This window comes from Calonectris borealis, chromosome 15, assembly GCF_964195595.1.
Source record: "Calonectris borealis chromosome 15, bCalBor7.hap1.2, whole genome shotgun sequence".
NCBI lineage: Eukaryota > Metazoa > Chordata > Aves > Procellariiformes > Procellariidae > Calonectris > Calonectris borealis.
The window spans coordinates 17009055-17032103 of NC_134326.1; the positions used below are offsets into that span (position 1 = coordinate 17009055).

The 23049-nt window shown below is 45.4% G+C and overlaps 1 protein-coding gene across 3 annotated transcripts in view; it reads left to right on the top strand.

The window, feature by feature from the left end:
- The first annotated feature begins 5080 nt into the window (after window positions 1-5080).
- The window catches only part of PPP2R2B (protein phosphatase 2 regulatory subunit Bbeta), a 115838-nt gene continuing 97869 nt past the window's right edge, over window positions 5081-23049 (top strand). Inside the window, exons 1-2 of one of the 3 annotated variants that reach the window (XM_075164437.1) lie at window positions 5081-5231; window positions 5478-5555. In XM_075164437.1, coding sequence (XP_075020538.1) covers window positions 5492-5555 — 64 coding nt within the window. In that variant the 5' untranslated portion in view covers window positions 5081-5231; window positions 5478-5491. Of the gene's footprint in view, window positions 5331-5477; window positions 5556-11903; window positions 12269-23049 lie in introns of those variants that run through there. The other 2 variants (XM_075164434.1, XM_075164435.1) reach the window with 2 other exon arrangements.

A 23049-nucleotide genomic window follows, 5' to 3' on the forward strand; every position in this document is an offset into this window, starting at 1 on the left:
TCTAACTCTTACAGTGTCCCTGTAATGACAAAACAATAAATAATAAAAATGTTATGAACAATAAGGAAATAACAACAGCATAAACCTTATCACAACAATTAGAAAAAGAGGTATTTGTTCACTGGTTTGCTTAGCTTAGAGAATCAGAGATCTTATTATTGTCATGACTGTATAAAGAAAATCTTACATATAAAAATATTCTTGTCCCAGATGGGCTTGATTGCCATATTTGCTTTCCAGTTTTTATAATTCACACTTCAAATCTCTGAGGAAAAAAATTGCTATAACAGCTGTTGATTTGTATGAACTAACTTGCATAAATGTTCTCCTTCCTATCCTTCGGGGAAAAGTCTAAGTAAACATGAGCCAGGGAAATCTATTCCCTTAGAAGTAGTAATCTTCTGGCAATCTGAAAAACTCGGTTGTTTGCGAAAGTAAGTAATTTCAGCATTACCGTTTTTTCCCTGATGGGTAAATCTAGTCATGGTGAAACCAGATACACCACTGGAAAGGACTCCAGAGCTGTACTCTTCCTCTCCCTCAAGGCCACATCCAACATCTGGCTGCCAAAGCACTGCTGTGGCTAAGGGCCACCGTTCGCCCAGCCCTGGGTGCCGAGCACCATGGCTCTCTGACTTCCCTTTCTCATGGACAACCTGGCCAGGATCAGCAACTCCCTTCACCTATGCTAGCGCTCAGCTGTGCGCAACACCTTCCAGTTAAGACCACAGCTAGCTGAAAGACCTATTTTTTGGCAAAAAAAAACCCGCTGCAGTTCTTAAATTCATTTTTCTTTCATGTTTCAATAAATGTGGAAACATCTGGCAGACCTTCTATCTTCTGCTTTAAAAAGCAGTATTTCTCCTGGGGAATGAGTCTACCCTCAAACTCCAGAAATTCTCTGTTGAGAATTTAAAAATTAATTACATTTAAAATTTTAAAAATCCCAAACTTTACATTGGATGTTACCCAGCAAGAGAGTTACACTAGTGCATTAGCAATGCACAAGAGTCTTGAATCTTTCCCTCGTTTCTATTATGGCATTTTTTCCTACTGGCAACATATCAGCGTTTACTTAGCTCTAACCTAGGCAGCGAGAATCCTGCCTGCCTGAAAGTGTGAGGAATTGACCCTGAAGTACTCCCAATGTAATTCCTACTGTATAAATAGTGACTAAAGACCAGAATTTTAATGGCTGTCTAGTGAAGCAGACAGGAACCCAAATGGTTTTGTCGATCTGTTCTTCCACACTGAAAAGCTCCAAGTGACTGAGCTAGCAGACCCTTATGCTCAGCATGACGGTATTATGCAGTACTTATTATTAAGAGTTGCATATCCATTTTATTAAACTTCAGGAATTTTTGTAATCACTGATAACAGAAGTCTACTGGTTTGGGATGAAACCTAGAAAGCCTAAAGGAAAGCACAAAGCCCCGAGCTACCTCTACCAGCCCTGTGCTCAGCCCCTGCTAGTGAGACTCATGTGAGAGTTACAGAAACGCTTAATTACAGAAAGTGAATCATTAGTGATGTCTCTCAAACGCAGATGCGGACCATCTTGCATAGTAAGTCTCATGGAGCAAAACCACACTGAGCAGCCCAGCAGCAGAGCCTACAGCAACTGGATCCCATCCAGTTGCCTTGCACAGTAAAATTTTAAAGAACAGGCTGCCATTATTTACAAATGCTTAAGTAGTTATTTTTGAGACTCCAGACTGACAGAACCGTTAAGAGGGAGGTCAAAGGGCTTTCATCCAGAACATACACATATAAAAGGTTAAGCACTGCGGAGCACACCACGATCTAACCAGGGACAAACTCCTCCTGAACAGCCCACGGGGCAGGGGCTGGTGGCAGGGACTCTGGCACCAGCATCCCCTATTCTGGTAACACGGGAAAAGCAGAGCTCAGTGAGGTACCTATAGAGTAGGTACGCTATACCCTGCGTACAAGGAGCCTGCAGGCGTGCGAGAGCCTGCAGCAGCTGTCCTCTCTTGCTTCGGTTCTTCGAGTCAGATGTCACGGCTCAGCGTCGACGCGGAGCACACGGCGGGTACTCATTGCTCTCACCCACTCATCTGGCACTTAAGGAACCTGGACTCTCCTTCAGGGCGATGCTGGCCGGCTGGGTGCCCGCTGCCAGCCGCCCCATGGCTCCATCGCCTTAACACAGGAACGACGAGACCAGCCCTCTGCGAGCGCTCTGAAGCACACCAGTGAAACAAACGATTTGGGGACTGTGATGAGCCCGCCCCAGCCGCACACAACTGGGGCGAGAAACTCCGGAGCTAAAGGCGTGCGGTATTAACGCTCGTGTACCCGCAACGCCGGGACGTCCCCCGGTAGCGCACGTCTTCGTACGGAACATCGTCCGGAGCCAGACACACAACGGCGCTCCTTCAGAACGGCGAACAGCCCGCTCAGGAGAAACACGACAGCCCGGAGCGGCTGGCCCGGCCTCCAGCGGCCCTGGGCAGCAGCCGAGGGAGGTGGCGCCGCTGGCAGCCGGAGCAGGGCCGTGCCTGGGCAGGAGCCGCCGGGCAGGCCAATGCGAGCGGCGGGGCGGACCCCTCCTGCCAGCGGGGCGCGCCACGGGGCCCCCCAGCGCCGCCGCTCCGAGCTGCACTTGCAGCCGGCCCGAAGGACCGCCCGGGCGCTCCCCCTGCACCCTCAGCTCTGGGCGCGCCCAGCCGAGGGGCGGGTCACGGCAAGGTCCCGCTCCCCGCGCTACCTGGCCTGGCCTGGCCTGAGCACCCCGCCCGCCCCCGCCCAGCGCCGCAGCCTGCGCCCAGCCCCAGGCGCGCATGCGCGGACGCCGCTCGCCGCTGAGGCAGCGGTGGCGGCCGAGGCTGGTGTCGCGCTGGCGGCGGGAGGTGCTGCGGAGGGCGGGAGCGCCCCGCGCCCCGCGGCTCGGGCGTGCCGCGCCCTCGGTCAGAGCTTAGCGGCGAGATGCGGGCGGCAGGACAGGAGCAGGCCCCGCGGGGAGCAGGGCGGGCCGCCCGGAGCCGGGTTTCAGCGGGAAGCGATTCCCAGCGAAAAATGTTTTCTTTTGCAAACCCTCCCCACCTGGAAATGTTGATATTTTCCTGAAAAATTAAACACCCGGTCCCTCATCTGGAGGTAAAGGCTGCCGTGGCGCGTCCGGGTGCGGTAGCCCTGGTGCCTCGTACGCCCAGCCCTGTCAGGCCGCCGCCGAGGGCTGCCCCCCGCCGCCGGGCCCGCGGGCTGGCTCGGGGTGAGGGCAGGAGCGCGGGGCCGGGTGTCAATAACCAGCCTCCGCGCACGGTGCCTCCCACCCTTCCTCTCGCTAGAAGAGGCGCAGGATCGTCGGTTGCTGTAAATAGCCAGAAGCATTTTTATCAGTAGAAATCTATTAAAATAAGGCTTACTAAACCCAAGCAGGACCATATTGGATGCTGCCTTTGTTTGCCACTGAATTAAAACTGTGCCTGAAGAGTTTGTATTAGCAGCTGCTTCATAACACAGCCCAGTGAATTGATAGAAGGCCTATTGATCTCACAGCAGCCCAGCCGTTCACCACAGCAAATACAATGTCAAAGGTGTCACTTTCCAGGGCTCTTCAGAAAGTGGAGAATTATAAATAATTCCTCTAAAACCTCATTTTTGCTTTTCATGAAAAAAAAAAAAAAACTGTGCTCTGATACTGAGAAGCTTTTCTTAAAAAAAGAGCTGCAAACAACGCTGAATGGAGCTGGGCAAGCGGCCAGTAAGGAAACCACCGCGGGGGGTGTCGTGCTGTCTGTCCGTCCTCCTGTCCATGTCTGCTCCTGTGCAGCCAAGGTACTGGAAAACACAAAAATTCCCGTTTTCAGAAACTTGTTAGGTGTCATCAGACTCCCAGGCTAGGAGGAAGAATTTTAAGTCACAAATCCTTTTTCCTTTGAGGAGTTTATCTGAGTGGAATTAGATAATAATACAGGAGAGCTGTGGGCATCATGATACTGCCTCTCTCAACCACCATGTTGTCTACTTGCTTTTAAAATATTCTAGCAGAATTTATGAGACATTCACGTTTATGCAATAATGTTAAGACCTGTTTAGTAGATGTCATTTTTTTCGCATGTTCCTGTCATATTTTGTAGCTGTTCCCATTGTTTAGACATCTCAAGTTATGAATCTCACTAAACTTAATATTCTTTCATAATCTTATCAAATTGTCTCATACCCTCAGATTCCAGATCTTTTAAAACTCTTAAAACTCCAATTTTCCTGTCTTTGGCTTGAATCATCCAATAAAACTCATTCTGGACTTTGTATCTATTATGTATTGAAGATAATTATATTAGTTTTAATATATATGATATATATTGACCTGTATTACTATACGAAAACTTATCATGATATAAATAAAACCAGACAGAAATCTCAAAAAGACATTTGGGTAGGCCATGAAAAAATCCCGTTAACTCAGTTATTATCTCCCAATCCCATATTTTCCTTTTGTTTTGCAGGGAAGTAACAAGTTTGACGACCCCATGACTGAGTCCAGTATTACACTTGCTGACTGCGAAACACTTATGTTTTCTGTGCCACGTTTCACCAGTGTGTAAAATGGGTAAGATGGTATTTCCTGTCCTCATGGCTCCATTGTGCTGCTTGCTTCATGTCTGGAAATTGCTTTGAGATAAAATGTGTGTTAGGATAAAAGGAAGCAAGTTGTCCTTTGAGGCAGTGGATTTTTTGTGCTACAGTGAAAACGGCATTACAGAAAGGGAAATTGTGCTGAGCTGTTAAGAAAATGAGGAGCAGCAGTAGATAAAATCCTAATTTCTCTCACAGTGGCTTAACACAGAGTATTGCTACAGCAGCAAGCACAGCTGAGAGAGCTACAGCTTAATAATATGCCTTATAACAGAAATGCCTGTAGTATTCTTTTAAAGCAACTGCAGTGCACTTCTGATTCCAGGCAAATTTTGATTATAATATTATGACGTGCTGTAAAGTGGCTTCATTCTGCTTGCCAAGCAGTTCACAACTACACTGACCACAAATTGGAAAAAATTTTGTTGTGATAGTAAGAGTAGTTCTCTTTTTCTCTGTTTCACTCTCTCTTTAACAGTGCTGGAAATGATTGGGGGCATTAGTATTCTGATGAAGAGAGGCTGTGACAAAGACCGTGACTACAGGGCCTCCTGACTCTTCTGTGATGCTGCCAGTGATGTAGAGGGGACTGACTCCAATTGCACCGTTTTCGAAATAGCCCTACCATGGTACGGAGAAAACAAACAGATGGGCAATTCATAACGCGGGCATAATGTTTTCAGTTTTGCAGTGTTAGCTTTGCACTTTGTATGGAAGAATGATACCAGGTGAGCAAATATTTATCTTCATGCAGGGATTGCAGATATTTGTGTGCCAATTTGTATGTGCATGTGTGCGTGTTTGTTTAAAAAAGGACAAGCTATATACAAGTGTGATCGTATCTTACCTTCTTTCTGCATGTGTTTCCCTGGCAGGATTTGGAAACCTCATGCAGGATGTGCTGTGGTGCTTTAGTCAAGTAAAAGGAACTATAGATATTGGGGTGACAGAAGGTAAGTTTATTTTTCCGGTTGTTGCTGTGATGAGAAAGAACTTGTTTGTCATGTACATCTTGCCTAATCAGTGTGCAGGGGGGTTATTCACATGTTGTTGTTGGAAACCGCTGGCAAAGAGCTAAGTTACACTCTTTTCGTTTCTGTCTTCATTATATACTTACGCATTTGAAAGAGATGAGTCTCTAAAATTAGCTATTGATCCAGAAAATTCATTTGAAGGCATTATGGCTTAATTATATCAGTAGTCTTTGAAACAGATTTGCTTTTGGTTTTCAGCTGTTATTTACAGAATTTTTCAGGGAATTACGAGATAGCCTCTCCCACTATAACATCCTTTACTGGAATCAGTTGGATTCTGTTTCTGGGTAACAAGTGTAACTTGCTGCTCACTCTTCTATCTGGAGTCAAAATAAATTGCAGTGCATACACTTCTACAGATATGAACTATGTGGGAGGGACAGATGCAGGCAGTTGGGGGATTTAGGAGCACAAGACATCCCCTTTCACACTCAGTAGCTTTCAGGATGATTTGTGCTCATCAATCACTTAGGCACTTCTCTCTCTGCAAGCACATCTGTTTGGCATTTAGCCAACATGTAGCCTGCAAAAACGTGGACATTTGAAAAGAAATAAATGCATTCAATTTTCCTGACTTTAATTTATTCATTCAGTTCTGTTCTTCCTATGATTGTTCTGGTTTAAACTGGGCATTTTCCTACATTTTCTTATTCTCATTTCACACTTTCATCTTCCTTTCTCTTATTGCATTGCCCATTAATCCATTAATTCCTTTCCCTTTCCATTTCACACTTTATTCCCTATATGTTCTTTATTCCTCAAGGATAACTGAAACCTTTATCACATCCCTCTTCTCTTAACCTTCCCAGTACAGGCAATGGTTTTGTGCCGTAGGGAGGCCAAACAAACAGTGATGAAATCCTGACTTCCTGTGAGCAGAGCAGGTTGGTTTCTGTTCCTACAGTGACCTTTTACATTTGCATGTAAATTTCTGTGATGTTTTTTTGGAGCACCAGAGGACATGAGCTGTGTTCTCTGGGATCACACTGCAGATTGACCGCATGACGGACAGGCTGATAGCTGGAATATAGCATGTGAGGGTGCTGCCCATCGGCAGAACTGTGCCAATATTTTCTGTCTGAAGCCAGAGTGTAGACACTACTAGTAGCATTTCATCCCTCTAACTGAATGGTTTTGGACATGAGAATAATGCTGGGGAAAGAGCTTGCTGACAAGTGCAGCAATGCCTGGGAAAGTGTTGCTAAAAGTGCAACTGCTCACAGCTTCTTATGTGGATATTAAGATAATAAATGCAGGAACTGAGTTGGCCTATTAGATATATTTCTTCTATTTTGTTGTATTTCCTGAAGTGTCATGCTTTGTTTAAAAGCACAGTCTCGTAAGACTGAGAAGAGGACTGAGTCAGCCGGAGCCTCTGACAGCAGAGCTCTGACTTCTCCTCCTGGTGGGAATGCAATTCTGCCTAGAGTACTGTCTTCTGTTTCGCTTCAGTGGCAGTTCTTTTTTGCAGAAGAGGGTTTCATTCTGTCTGTAACCTCTAGAGACAACAGTGGGGCACAAAACTCAGGAGAATATTTAACAATTTGTTAAATCTCTAGGGAAAAAAGCCACAACATTTTTTTACTGAGGTGTTTTTTTGCAAAAATGTTTCCAAGTGGTTTTTTACAGTAGAATCTGAAAATCATTTTAACTGGTCAAGAGTACTTGTTTGCTAGTTCAGGATTAATAAAATGGTAAGTTGCCTCTTTTTACTCACTATCCTTTTCTTAATGAACTAGTTACCAACTTAAGGCTATAAGCTATTTTTTTTTTTACATTTGAGACTCAATGCTGGAGGAATCCAGAGGCATGATGACAGGAAGGGACTCCGGCGATTTTTTCTTGGGGTAACCTGGAATCACAGAACAGTAAAGGCTGACAGATAATACTTCAAAGGCTATATTCAGTGAAACCAATAACAAAAAGGTGATCATGTTGGTCTGTTAAATCTTGTCAACAGTTACAAATGGCCTCACCATGATTGAGCAGAAACTTGGGAGAGTATTTTAGGTATGGGATTGGGCTTTTGGTTGTTACACTGGTTTTGTGTTTGTATGTGAATATGTATGTGTGTGGATACAGATGAATACACATGAATTACATGTCATAAATGTGTTTATATCACAGAGGCCTCACCTTCGTCAGAAGTTTATCCATAACTTGTTACTTTTATGCTAGTCTTTGTGGCACATTTTTGACTTCAGAACTCTTGGTAGCATCCAAGCATCCTGAATTTACAAAATGTAATTTCATTAGTTACTGGAATGCATGCAGTTGTCAGGTCAGGTGAAAGGAGATGTTACTATTATGTTTACAGTGTTCTGCATCTTTAAATGTAGAAGAGCCTGCATCCTTCAGCAGGATGGATTGTCATTCTGGCATTCAAATTATACTTAAAATGTTGCTGAGAATAATTCTGTATTAATTCTTTGATAATATGCTTGCTCTTTTCCATGCACATGTAAAGCCGCATGAACAGAGAGACGCACAAACTTTCTCATTTTGTTCTTTCCTTGTTCATTGCTTTCCTTAAGTTGGAATATGGTATCGCAGTATGTAGTACTTGTCCTGATGAAACCAGTGGTGTAATGGATCCTTTAACTCTCTAACACAACTGTGCGAATGATTGAGCTCTCTTATGCATAGATGGGAGGCCTGGGACATCTTTCAGCTGCTCAAACAAACACTGATTTCAATGTTAAATATGACGTAAATGATGTTGCTGATTGCTGGTGCTTTGAACTATATTTCATTACTACTAACAGGAAACTTAGCGATCTTGCCTTATTTTGATGTGTTGATAATTAGCAGTCTAGTGTAAAAACCAGATTTGTGCAAATTTAAGAGGTGGAATTTCCTCTAGTCCTCTTGAGACTCAAGATTCACAGTGTAGAACTGCCATGGCCGTGGGAAGCTGCCTCAGCGCTTGCTGATGGGCAGGTCACAAGGGAGTCACACAGTGGCTGCAGACGGTAGGGGAGCAAGGGCAGCCGTATAAGATTTGGGGCTGCCATGCATGTGGGCTGTGTCCCTCAGACTAGGAATCCAGGCATTCAGCATTTAAATCTTGATCATATTAAATTAGACAGGTGTAAAGCATACATGTAATAAAATTACCAAAGGGAGGAAGATCACGTAAATAGTAATGGCTAAATTAAAATGGTCCTAATGAAGTCAGATGTTCTGCCCGGTGTCTGGAATATTTTGTAGTTGGAATGTCACCAGATCCTAGCAAACTCCATGACCAATAGCCATTTCCAGTGGGTCTGAGATTTTTATTATGTCTGCTTGCACACACCTGTGTTTGCCACATCATCCAAATGTGTAACCAATAACTCCAAATCAAAGATTTCAGTGTTGAATGATGGTCTGCAGGCTCACCAAGCTGGCTCAGAGTCTGGTTTGTGTTCTTACATGTTGGTTTCCTTTTTGTGTTGCTAATTAAGCTCAAATATATATCCCAATTTTCGCATGTAAAGTGAACTTAGTTTGTTAATGGAACATAAAAACTGAGTATAAATATTTAAATAGATCCAAGCCACAATAAAGATAATTTGGTGGTTTCTTTTTGCTACATGATTTTAATGAGGTAGAATTAATCTGTGTTGTAGGGAATGTTCATGTCTATTTTTAAGTGGAAAAAATATTTTTTTGTCATGTACAATGGAATCTATTACATCCATACACATGGTGGAAGAGAGGCACAGTATTTACAGATTGCAATCTTACAGATAAGACTTCTATTTCAAGCTGACTCGGAGTTCCTGGGTAAACCTGAAACAAGTCGCTGCACAGCTCTGTGTGGATAATATTTATTCCAGAGGCTCACCTAACTCTCTGTGATCTATATCTACATCCATAAGGAGGTGATACAGACAGACACAGAAACTACAGGGATATAAATAGTTTAAAAGGCATAAAGGGAGGAGAGAGACAGGTTTAGGAGGAAATACAGTCCTCCTCTTGAAGCCATAGTGATGATCTTGTAAGCAGAACTGGGGAAAATCTCTTTCTGGGCTCTTAAGCACAGGACCAAAGAGAGCTGAGTCGGGGCGGCTGAGGGACTTTGACTGGTCTTGGAGCAGTCAGTTTTCCGCTCCCTTCCTGGAACAGCAGGCAGGTCAATACCTCACAGTTCAGTTCATCCGTTCCGTTCCAGTGGTGGAACAAACTTCCAGCTCTCTGCTACCGAGTAAGTTACACAAGCCCAATGCTGTGATCGTGAGGATCTGGGTTGCAGCGGGATGTCATTTGGCGTGGAAATCCACGCTGGAGAATGAGGAGGTTGGTCCGTGCGCAGTGGATGACCATGTCCGTGGTACGGCAGCGTGGCTTGGAAGATGCCATCCTCAGGTAGCACAGCGTGTGCTGCCCTCTTCTCACGATACGCACCTGCACGTGCAGAGCGTAAGCTGTGTGCTGAGAGAGGAAAGGTCGTAACTAGAACAGCAATACAGTCTTTTTTCCTTTGTAAAAGGTGAATGGTTTCTCCAGAGCTGCCTTCAGCTGGCCTAACTTAGGGGTGGCCCTAACCTTCTCTAAAGGCATCCCGGCTCTAGAATATTAGTTCAACTAGCTGCTTGGAAATTCACATTCTTTTCCAGGTTTTGTTGGTGACAAATTGGTGTTGTATGACAGTGGTAATTGAGCCGCTGTGATCATTAGAAATATGTAATTGCAGTTTTCACATCTGTGATGTGGTTTAATTATGTATACCGCACCTAACTTTCCTCTGTAATTTCAACTGGAGATGACATTCATCACTTTCTCAAGTAAACCTGAATGTAGTTTCTGGGTGCAGTTAAACAGCAGTGTTTGCTTCAGAGGCAGTCATTTAGATTTCCAGGCTAGCATATTAAACAATTTCATTGTGCGAGTCATACATGAACACATAAAGTAACTTCCCATGAAGAGTGCTTTATAAAATACTATCTCTTTATTTTATATCTTGTTTCCTGGGACGGACTTGAGATACACAATAGCACTTAATCTTCAGCCTTGACTTCTGCGTGATGCAGAGTGAGCCGTCATCTCTAAGCAGGAAGGCTTTGCATTGCTTGCAGCCCAGACCTGGATTTTTTTTTCCACATTCAGAGAAGGTATTTTGAATAAAGAGAAAGATATTAAAGTGAAATGAAAAGCTGCTCTCTTCACTAGCACAGGTGCTTTGCATCTCTTTGGTATAAATGCAATCATGCTGTTATCTGCCAGTGACAGCAAAATTAGGAAGACTGCAGCCAGGTGATGAAACCAAAGACCAAAATGACCCAGTGCTCCACAGGAGGCAACAACAGCAGGCAAGAATGGTGAGTGGTTTGCTCCTAAACCAAAAACTCGTCCGTAGAGTAATTAAACAGCAGAAAAACGGGGTGTGAGCATCAGCAGCTTATCACATTCTTTCCAACCTGCCCTCTTCATACTGTGGTATTTTCCATTATGTGCACATGAGCAGGCTGTGGCAGAGCAAGTTTGGAGTGCACTTAGCTGTGAGAGACTTCTGCCTTAAAGAGTGGGTTGCAACTGAAAAAGCTTTAGAAATTTCCACTTCTTAAATGCTGCAGGTTCAACTGGGTATTGGAGAGTCTGAATTAAGAGCACTGCCTCAGAAGAATCCATAATATAGCAAAATGTGTTTTCATTCTATGGTTTAATTTGCATGCTGTGGTTTGTAGGTGCCTTTCTGGTGTGTTTTGGTTACCCCCGGTCTAAAAATGCTTTCTGAGTGTGTGAGGGCCGAGAGCGGAGCTGCACAGCCGTTCGGGCTCGGGCTGCTCTGACCCACAGCGGCAACGCCGCTCGTCGGTAACTGCAGTGGTACCTTAGAAATCCCTCAGTGCAGAAATGCTTAGGCTGTGCTTTGGTTTCGCACTGGGAGAGCAACAGAGTTTAAAACCATAAATTACCTCAAGCTCTTACTTTTCTAACCTGGTGGCACGTCCGGGCTCTCCGGGCACGGGCAGCGCTCTCGGGCGCACTGCGCCGGGAGCGGGCCCGCCGGCGCTCCTGACGGCCGGGGCAGTCAGCGCTGACAAACCGCTGCGAAGCACCGCGGCGGCCGCGGAGCGGAGCGGGCTGAGGCACCGCGGAGCCGCCCTCCTCCCTCCCGCCGCCCCCGGCCGCGGGGCTGCCCGCCCGGCCCGGAGCCCGGGCCGCTGCGGGGCGGCGGGTCTGCGCCTCCCCGCCAGGACGGGCGGCCGAGGCGCGGTGCTCCGGGGGTGTGTTCGCAGGCAGGACGGGCTTAGTCAGCACTCCCGGCCGCGCCTCAGCCGATGCAGCGGCGGTGCCGGCCGGGCCGGAGCGCTCCGCTCCGCTCTGCCGCTGGGGCCGGGGCCGCCGGGCCGGCAGCATGGGGGCCGGCCGGCCGGCTCTGCCAGCCAGGCAGCCCCAGCAGCGAGCCCCTGCCGCCTCCGCCATGTAGGCTGCCTGGGCACCGGAAAATCCTCATGGACTGAGGAGGGGTTGCGTTATTTTCTTCTTTTTTTTTTTTTTAGTGTTTTTTTAGCTTTGTATGGTTTTATTTCTCTTTTCTTTTTTTTAATTACGGGTTTGGAAGATGAAATGCTTCTCGCGCTATCTGCCTTACATCTTCAGGCCGCCGAGCGCCATCCTCTCCTCCAGCTGCCACGCGGAAGGTACGCGCCGCGGGTGGGAGGGCGGGGGGGAGCGCGGCCCCGCGGCGGGGCTGGCGGGCAGAGCCCCTCTGTGCCGGAGCCCGCTTCTCCTCGCAGGGAGCAGGGGAAGCGGCTGTTACTAGGCTGCTGTTTATCACGGGAGAAGGCAGGAAAAAAGCTCGGAGGGGCGTCTGAACGCTTAGCAGAAAATGACTTTGTTTATTCCTGTCAGTGCTCTTGGTTTACTCTTAACTCTGCACTAATTGCGCAAATAAGCGAGCAGCAGGACCGGCTTAAGGGAGACTTTCTAGTTACGGTGCTGCACGTTTTTCAGGTTTATGTAGTTCGTAAATGTGGTCTTTAATTCATCTGTATATTCCCAAGAAAATGAAGAAATAGCATTTAGCAGTGCATGCATTTGGTTACCTGTGCTCTTTCTCTCATTCAGTAAAGCCTGTTTTCAGGTCTCGGCAAAACACCTCTGCAGCTATTTGGGATAAACGAAATGTTCTCAGCAGTGTTTGAACTTTGTATTTTCTGGGTAGGAATGCAAATGTGTTCACTGAGATTTCAGTAGGACTTCTCTCATAGGGAGTGCTTGTTCATGCTGATTTATAAGCCCATGTGATATGACTGCATGTGCGTTTGCTGTGTGTGAACTATCAGACAGTTTTGTGAATCATCTGCAGTTGTCCAAACAGCTCCGCGGGATCAAAATTTCACACCACTGCTACTCCCCTATGTGAAACCACAGCGATTTTCCTCATGTGCCCTGACCAGAGTTAGTTAATGAGGAAAACCACCCTTCCTGTCACCCAGCTTTCTACAGACTCATTCATCTCATTTGAGTCTGGCTGCATAGACTGAATTACCAACCTTATCCGTGAGCAATGGGAGAATCCAGACGAACGCTGTAGGGGTGTATGCTTACGCTGTTTTTGAGATGATTGGCTTCAGTCTCTGCCCACTGTGTGTATCTAGCGAAAAAGAAACGCTGTGGGAAGTACCTTGCCATGGCTCCTGATGCCTTGACCAAAAATGTCGTAAGGCTGAAGATATGGTCAAGCAGGAAGGACTGGGCCTAGATGATGACACTCCAGGCTAAATTATTGTATCTAGTTAGGTTGCTATATTTTAGTCCAAGCAGACAGTATGCACCTTTTTTTTTTTTTTTAATTTTACTTTCTCTGAAGTTCTAAGCAGATAAAATTATCGCAATAGATAACTCAGACTAATTCTGGAGTTCTTGCTTTGAAAATTTATCTGAAGGTTTCTTTTGTTTTCATGTTAACTTTGTCCAAAGGCACAGCTCCTTAAGATGTTCTGAATAAGTAACTTTTGGATTGTTTTACTGGAATAAGTAATTCAACAGACCTCGCTGTTTTAGGGGAGGTCATACGAGACTACTGAGAGAAAAAAATGAATTAAAGAAAGGATGCCACACCGGTGTGCTATCTATTCTTCTCCATTGCAAACAATATATAAAGAATGAAACTTGTACAGAACAGTTTCTCAGACCAATTATCAGATGCATATAATTAACTTGGGGTGAAACTGAGGTCTGGGGAATTTAAATGACTCTGTTACAGGCTAAATCACTAGCAGAACTGAGAAGGGAACCCAGGTAAAAGCCTGACTCCTGCCTCAGTCCTCTCGGAGCAGCTAAAAAGGCCAGCGTAGCATACAAGAACCCTCAAGATATGATGTGCAGCAGGAGCAGGATCTAGTGCTCAAACCGCCATGTTTTGAAGTAATGAAATTGCGATTTGGTATCTCTTGTTCACTCTTGGTGGAGTGCAGACTCTCAAATGGACACTATGCACAGGGTGAAGCTGCGATGCCTCAGGGACCAGATTCAGTCAGATGCTGCCCTGGTCGTCTTTCAGCCAGGCTTTACTCTGCAGACAGACAGAAGGCACGGGACAGCTGAGCCTGTCAAAGAGAAAAGGCTCCTCTCCTCCCTGAGCCTGGTAGAGGTGTCCCTCTTAACCAGAAGAGAAAATCCTGCGTGCCCCTGCACGACCCTCTGTACTCACCCCTTCCTGGCAAAGGTGTTACTCCAAAGACCCTTCTGATCCCGGCTCCCTCCAGACCAAGACCTGAAATCCCCATGTATTCTCTATTACCTCACTGTAAGAGTTTTCTTCCTCATTCATCCCAAATTCCCAGAGTTGTAAACAAGAGATCTAGGTCAGCAAAGAGCCTGGAACAGAGAACAAAGACTGTGCACAAAGCTGTAATAAACCTGAAATTAAAGTACCCTTGTTTATCCTCTTCTGGCACTGCCTATGAAATGGTATTAGAAAGTTGCAGCTGAACTTTCGTTTATTTCCTCACAGACTGGTTTGTTGTTCGGCTCTGCTTTGCAGTGAAGTTACAGTCCTTGACTGGCAGTGCCCATGGAAATGATCCAGCGTCGTTATCGTTACTGTGGAGGTGCGGGATTATGGTAATGAACGGGAAGGAGAAGGTGCATTTGGAGAAAGCTGGTGCAAGTGAAGTGCCTGGACGTGGTGTGGCTGAGCAGGCGACATGCACCAAGGCGTGTGGCTTAGGATGCAGTATAGTATAGCACGTGCGTTTTGAGATCTTTTGAAAATATTGACTACTTGGGCCTTAATAGCACAGCTCGGTGACGCATTCAGATGTGGGGTTGGTGTCGCATGTGTGAATTCAGTCCCCCTCAGCAGCACGTAGGAACGCATGCTTGTGTCCCATTGATCTTAAAGATATGCCTGTAGCTTGGCTGAATAATAGCAGTTTGACAGAATTTGAGCCCACAATACTATCCTTTGGACCCTGATTGCTGCTCCTGAACTGTATTTGAATGAGGAATGTTGCTGTAGAAAAGCATTTCTTGATCTATTACTTAAGATGCAAAACAAGCGTTTGGGCCTGCCGTGTTCTCGCAGTGGTGTGTGCACTGAAAATTGATCCAAATATATCTTTGTGATGTGGAGTGTGCACTGTGGGCTTTCTATCATTTATTATTTGCTGAAAAAGGGTTAAATGACAGAGCGACTGGTGCCTTAACAGAAGTATGTATGTGTTAGTATCAGGTTTGCTGAGAACTGTGGATAGGCTGCAGCAGCTGGCAGACTTGGGATGCACATTTACAAAACAAAACACTTCAGAGTGAATACATATATACAGATCAAAATAACTGCCTGTTTTTTTAAATGCAAACTTTTTTTAATTTCTGCAACATGTTCAACTCAAGGATATCAAAGATCATTTAAATCCTTAGCTAAGTAACCTTCAGAAAAAAAGCCTTTGAATTAAGAAAACAATATGCTTTCCTGCAGACAAGGAAGCAAGCACAAAGATGGGAAGTGAGTTCTCTGAGGTCATACAATCGCCAAACTTTGAGTCATGCGTATGTTTTTCTTCCAGAATTTAAACAGAAATGTATTTTTGTGCACTTTTCTGAGGGTTTGAAATGTTGGCTGTTCTGCAGAAGTATGTATTCTTTTGGATACTTTAATTGATGTTTAGACATGTAATAGTTATTTCCTATGCTTAAAATCTGTTATAGTGCTTAGGAGATCTTTAACTGCATTATTAATTTGACAGGCCAACAACTTGAATACATTTTCAGTAACTTCCAAATTTTTCCAAGTTTGGTTGACATTGAGTTAGACTGAAGGTCTTGAATCATTTTGTATTTCATGCTGATAAGTGTAGCTGTTCATCGCTGCAGTTGTGGGATCTCTGTGCAATAGTATGTTCATTTGGTGCAGATACAAAACTGTGAACAATACAAATGTGTCTGCTTTCAGATCACTCACTAACATTGCAATTGATAGGGATTATTTAAATATTAATCTTTATGTAACATTAAATACTTTATCCAATATCTGAAATTACTGCTAAGGTCTAGGTACAATTTTTTAATTGTAACAGAAAAATAATGACATATATTTGAGACTGCAGTGCTAAAAATCTGGACAATACAATGAAAACACATTTAGGAGGTATATGTCAAAGAAGCACTGCTACTTTCAAGTTAGGTTCAAAACAAATATATGCTATGGGTTTTGTACTATTGTATTAACTCTAATCACCATAACAATGTAATAAGAAACTTTAGCACTTCTCTTATACTTCCCATGTACTTTTGTGAAGGACCAAGAGAAAGTGTCCACTGAGCGTAAGTCACGTCAGGCCAAAGGTTTGGAGTTCAGTCGTTGCTGTGAGTAGGCTCGAGCAGTACTGATATAAGCAATAAACTCGCTGTTCCGCACCAAAGTCTCGGTATTTCTTGCTTTGAAGAGTCCACCAGGAGCTTGGTATTACTCTGCAGCTCATTCCTCCACATTCTTTATTCATGCAAATAATTTAGAATAACTAAATCAGTAGCTTATAGAAAGTTATGGCGGTAGTGCATTATGAGCAGTAGTAGGCCAAGCACAAGGTTTGTAATCGTTGGTGTGGAATTCTGATCCTGGCTGGTTTTCTTTCTCATGGGGGAAAAACCAGCTTCGCACTGTACTGTGGATAGATTTCTGTTTGCTTGGGAAATAGAAAACACAGAAATAAAAAAACTTCCTATGTCCAACGTACTCAAAGCTGAGACAGTGCACAACAGGCACAGCAGGTTTGTGTGTGCGATACGAATGGGAGGAGCTGCTGCTGGTAATGAAGGGCTTTGAAACCCTGCCATGCTTCACCCTGGCTGCTGTCAGATGCAGATGTGAAAGGAGCAATACTGCTCAAACTTGACTCATGCTGGAGAACAACAAGTGGTGGCGGGGAGCACGGGAAGGTCTTGAATCGCAGCTGCAGAAGTGAAAAACAACGGGCTGGCTGTACAATTACCACAGGCCGTGATCTGGGACTGCGTCTCGTTAGTTAACATCTCAACTGTCAATTGTCTTTATTACTTTATTGTCGTGGCTGCACTTGCTGCCCTCCTAGCTGTGCATCTGGTGCTTCTACTGGGAACTCTGGCTTTCCTGGGGGATGGTATTGATACTTCACCTATTCCGATCTGTGCTCAGTGGGACTGCTGGCACAGCAGTCTGGGATTTCACACATTCCTCCGAAATCAAAGTGTTGGGTCAAGGCTGGAAGAAAACATGGGTAGATTTCTTAGTGGCATTTTGGAAGGAATTAAAAAAAAAAAGCATTGAAAAGTCCCTTGGGAGTCATCTTGCGGGATTAACTGTACTTATTGGTAGTATTGACGTAGTACAGGGATTTTTATAAAAGATCTTCATCCATGCCGGATTTGGTCTGGAATCTTACTCCCATCCAGCTGGTCTCTAGGCTCTTCTAATTTAGCAATAAATGAATTAATAAATCAATTTGAGATTTTTGAATGGGAGGAGATACACAGGAGAAAACCATCATGCCGTATTGCTTTTCCCAAGATTTAAGTGACAATATTTAAGTGATTTTAAGTGATAATTATGACAGTTAGCACGGAAACATACAGTCAGAGAAGTGCCGAGTGGCTGGAGGGCTGGTAAGAGCTAGGGAGGTCTCTTAGATCACCTTTCTGTTTGCAGCAGGCTCTAACAAAGCAGATACTTAACAGGTTCTTGTCAAACACCTCTCAATCCTCAAAGGATGCCAAATTGCTATCTTTGCTGGTAATCAGTTCTAGTGCTGTGTTCATTTATCTCTAACAAAACTATCTGCAAGTTAAAATGATCTTAGTCTCCACTATATAGCCTGCAGAAGAATTGCTCATCATTGGCTTTGTCGTCATGTTGTATAGTTCAGTTAAATTCCCTGTCTGAGCCTGCCCTTACAAATGAAGCTTTCTGAACCTCTTATTACTCTTGTTGGGCCCTTTTATTTTCCTTTAATGTGGGATAGCCAGGAAGGGAACTGGTACTGTAACTAAGAAAATCATCCATCCTTAGTAGAGAATGCGTTTTGTATATTTACTGTATGGCAGCCTTGCTGATCTGTTGGGGTCTGTATGACCTTTGGGCCAATGGTGCTGTTAACTTAAATTCAGTTTGTGCTCTTTAATGCATCTGTGCCCTCCACTGCGATGAGTTTTCTACACACAGCAGAGGAATTCTGGCTGAAGTGAGTTTCTGTATTGCTGAAGATAGTCAGTTGTGACTGTGTCAGGTAACACCCTCCACTGTGAAAAATGAAGGTTTGTTAAGGGTTAAGCTGTCAGCCTTCCTCACCTCCACCCTCCTGAAAACTTTATTTTAAAGCCAAGCTGTTGTCATTTTCCCTACTTTATTTTCCTCTGGGGAGAATCTTCAATCCTCAGTACACCTTTTATGTTAACATGTAGGGTAAGATTAATTAAAAAGCATGCCCAGGACAAGGAATTCTCTCTGATGTGGCCAGGTTGGCTCCGTGGGTGCATACATCTGCTGCAGTTGCAGGCAGTTGGTGGAGCCGGTCCAGGTTTCCCAGTGGGAGCGGAGCTGAGCCCAGTGGTGCCCGCGCAGTCTGGGCTCCCGGGGACACGCTCGGGGCTCCCAAAAGGACCGGGCAGGTGGGAGCTGTGCAGCCTTCGTGCCGAGCCGGCGCGCTGGGACTCCCTGCATTGCCAGCAGAGCCGCTGGCAGGGAGGCAGGCTGTCCGCCTTCGAAGGGCCTCCGTGGGTGCTCCACGTGTTGTGCTGTCGGTGCTGCTAATTGGTGGCAGCTGCCCTGGTGACGCTGCTGACACCATCCCTGCTTTAGCCTGCCGGCCTGGCCCGGGCGTACAGCTGTTTGTCCTTCTGAACAGCTACCCTGGGGAGCTGCGCGGAGCGCAGAGCAGCCGTATTGCTGAGCAGAGGAAAAGAAATGAAAAGACAGTTTAATAAATAGATTTAAAAAAATCAATGGGGTAAATATTACATACTTGAAAATGAATGTTTCTTTCGAGGCCTCTGAAGAATGGCTGGCACCCGTGCACAGGGAGGCTCTGCCTGAGCTGCAGCTGCAGCAGAGGCACAGGGCAGTGACTGTCCGCGGCGAGGGTGGGCACCAGCCCACGGTGCAGCCTCGCTCCACCCTGCTGCCGGGTACAGAAAGCCCTTGTCCCCGATCCCTGTCACACCCTGAGGGAGGGCAGAGCCTGCCGGGGTTATCCGGAGGGGATGCCAGGATGACCCATGGCTGTCAGCCTGGTCCCAGTGCGGTGTCCGCTGCTGCTGTACCAGACGTGAATCCGCCGGGAGCTCAGTCAGCAGCAGTGAGCTCTCCTCCCGCCAGAAGTTTAGGGCTCTCCTTCAGGGAGTTTAAACAGAAAGTGTATCTACATTTGATCTTCAGAAATTACGTGTACTTCCAAATTACAGACTGCACGTGCAGAGAGCAAGGGAGGGCATGGACTAATTCTGATCTCTGCTGCTTGATAAGTCACAGCAACTTCTCCGTCTTCTGTTAAGTAGCTCCTGCGTCTCCCTGACCCCAGGGCATCTCAGATTTGGTTTCATCGCCTCTGTGGGGAGTGGGATTCATGCAACAAGCACAACTGCCTGTTACGAGCCTGTTGCTGAATGCATTAGCGCTGTGATGCTGCTTGAGTCTGCCGGACTTGCCTGGAGGACGTGGCAAGTCCTCGCGTGTCCTTGTGAATCTCCTTGTACTCGGGTGTGCGTGGGCTCTGCTCCTCATTCACGTTCGTATGGACATATGCAAATACATTTTACAAACGTGGATCCTGTGCTCTCTATTTGGTATCGGTATTTTGACAAAGGCTAAGCTAGAAAAGGTCATACAGTGTCTGCTTTGGTGTATGAGGCCTGGAGCTAACTTGGTTCATTTAATGTGATTACTCTAAGGAAATTAATCTGTTGCTTTAGGAATACTTTCACCTTTAGTTTATTGATACTAAGTGTTCAGACTGTCCAGTGCCTGCTTTATAAATTTCTCAGTGGCAAGGTAAGCAACAAGCACCACTCAGGTAATCGGCGCTGTTAGTGAAACCGACTTTTAGCTCAAAATTAAATACTGTTTTAGTGAAAAAATACACTGAATAATGAAACCTGTCTTTTAAGCAGACTCATTATTTCCTGAATAGCTTGATACTCACAAGATTCAGCATCCTTGAAAGACCAAAATGTACTTTCCTTTAAAGGAAAGGATTTTGAAATTACAATAATTCCCAGAATATTTGTATGAATGGTTCCCTGGCTCAGAAAGGCTACCGAAGAGTGGAGCAATCCCTGTGTTTAAGTAGCCCTGAGGTAACTATCTTTTTGTTTTCTCTGAAGCCTTTTACAGTTTTCTGTTTTTCCACGTTTCTCAGTTTCTGCCCAGGCTTTGCACTAGCATTTTTGGAGGTTCCAGCAGAAGTGACACGAAGGCCGGGATGTTTAATCACTTATGTTTGAGCTGATTTTAAAGCTTAGCTCAAAGCTGCCCTTAAGGTAGAGGGGTAGCTTTTTAGGGGTCTTTAACATGAAAGCCCAGCCAGAGGCACGTTAAAACTAAACTCTTTACCTTAGGGGCACCTCTAGGCTAAGCTTTTGGCCTTTGGAATATTTCTGAGTGATGCATGTAAAAAATAAAAGTAATTATTTCCTCATACGCTCCAGACAGTGGATTCCTCCATGAGTGACCGCAGAAAGTATGTTCAGATTTTACTTCTTATTGTATTTAGATCAGTGGAATAGACCATTTAACAAAGTGAAGGAAAGTCTGCTCGGGAGCTGTTTAAAATGTATCTTAAAGCTCCTGATCCCAGACATTAAACCATCAGTGGAATGGAGCAGCCGCTGGGACCAGCTGGCTGGTGGGTAACTGGCTCCTCTGGCTGTGCTTGGTCTCTGCACGATGCTTTGCAGAGCAAACCCTGGTCTGGATGCTGGAGGGCTCCTAGGACAGCAGGACCCCAAGGCCAAAATCCTTGGCCTGGAGTTGACCACAAGTGGGTTTATTTTTCTGGTGAGTCATTCCTATGGCTTTGACCCGAGTTAATCAGGCACCAGCGGTTGGGAGCTTCACTGAAGTCCTAAATTACCCTGGAGTAAAACCCACATAAATTAAATTTGAAGCAGCCTTCATGCTACAGAATGGTATGTGCATTAGAGGTGCAGTAAGATTGTGTAAGTATGCAAATATGGTTTGGTGTAACTAATAGTCTATAATTACATGAAGAGAGGCCATTAGTTTAAGGCTGATGGAGGAGAACACCGAGTTAAGATTGAGCTTTCTACAATAATTGCATTTCCTGATTTAGCTGTTCTTTAATTCCTCAGTCTGAATGCCATATCAACCCTTGCTTTTTAGTGAAGAACATCAGATTTGCTCTAATCTCAGTTCTTACATTTATCAGAACTTGCACCGTGTGCAGGAATCCAACTGCCTGGTTTGTTCTTTCAATAACAGTAAATGAGGTTGATTTTGTGCAGCCATGAAGAAATGGATTGTTGCTAGGGGAAAAAGAAACAAATTCCCTATCCAAAATATTAGGAATAACATCAGAACGAAGCATGGTATGTGAAAACTGTTTCTCCTCCCAGTGAGCTTAAGGCCTGGTTTCTGCTACATCCATTTCTCTTCATTCATTCCTGTTTACTTGGAGGAGGTAAATCACGCAGCACTGCCCAGCTCCTCCCGCGGTGCCAGGCGTGAGATGGGAGATGTGCTGCAGCCGGAGAGAAGGGAGAGCTGCAGGCACATCTCTGGACGACTTTAATACGAGAAATTATAAACTTCGTCCTGACTGGGTATGATGGGGAGCTCCAATAGCAGGCGTGCTGCTCACGAAATGGCAAGATGCCCAGCTCTACAGCTGCCAGACTCAGTTACTGGTATTTAGGCATATCGGTGGTGCAGATGGGTTGGTATTCTTTAGGGATGATTGGTGCACCTGCATTTTTGTTGTGGTAACTCAGGAGCTTGGAATATCTTTCCTTGGCTGCACTGATTGCATTTCCTTTGCATCTTTTCATACTCTGTCCATTTCAAGGCCTTTTAGGAAAAAATAACATTTTCATTATTCATATATATACTTACAGGGTTTTCTTTTGCTCTCTACTAGCTTCAGGAATTTATAAAAGAGGAAGAAGGCTGTTTTCAGCTGTCACAGATACAGAACTTTCTTCTTGCAATTACACTCTTTCAGTATAATTTTTTGCCACAGAATAGAGGAACAGTAAGATCCGTGGTTTTTGTCTGAATGGTGATGCTCTCAGAGCACTTTCATTGGGGGAAAAGTGTACAAGCCACTTCAAAAGATGTTATTGTTTCGTTAAGAACTCAGCTTGAAGTCTCTCTCCTTAATGATATGCTAAATTTTGTCTTTTAAGGGGCAGAGAGTCAAAGATGAGAGGGAAAGCTCACTCTGGATGATTCCTCTGTGCTTTGTTATTCGATCACAAGCTCTTGGTGTCCCCAGGAGGGATGACTCTGGCTCTGGGGAGCTGCAGCTCTTTCCCCATGGCAGAGAGGGAAGAAGCAGAGATCCCTCCCCAAGCCTTCTCACTGTGTCACCTAAAGCAGCGAGGATTGCCCAGGCAGAAGGGGACCCGCTGGCCCAGGCTGCAGGCGGATGGATGCCCACAGGGGATGGATGCCTGACCAGAGGCTGCAGTGGGAGGAGGCCAGGAGAAGGAGCGTGGCACCTCGCAGCCCAGGGAGGGGGCTCTGGCTTTCTAGCACTCAGTGGCCAGGCGCTTGGAAAACCAGCGGCTGCTGCCGTCGTTTCTCAGGCTCTCCCTGCACTCTGAGAATCCCAATTGCAGTGTACTGGTGCAGCGTCAACCTCTGCTGTGGGAGGTGAGCTCTTGGGACACACTGGGACTGATCTCATGTCTTGCATTTCTAATGCAAGTAGTAGTGCTGTGGGTCCAGGAGACTGTAACAAAAAACAGACATTGGAGAAAACTGAAA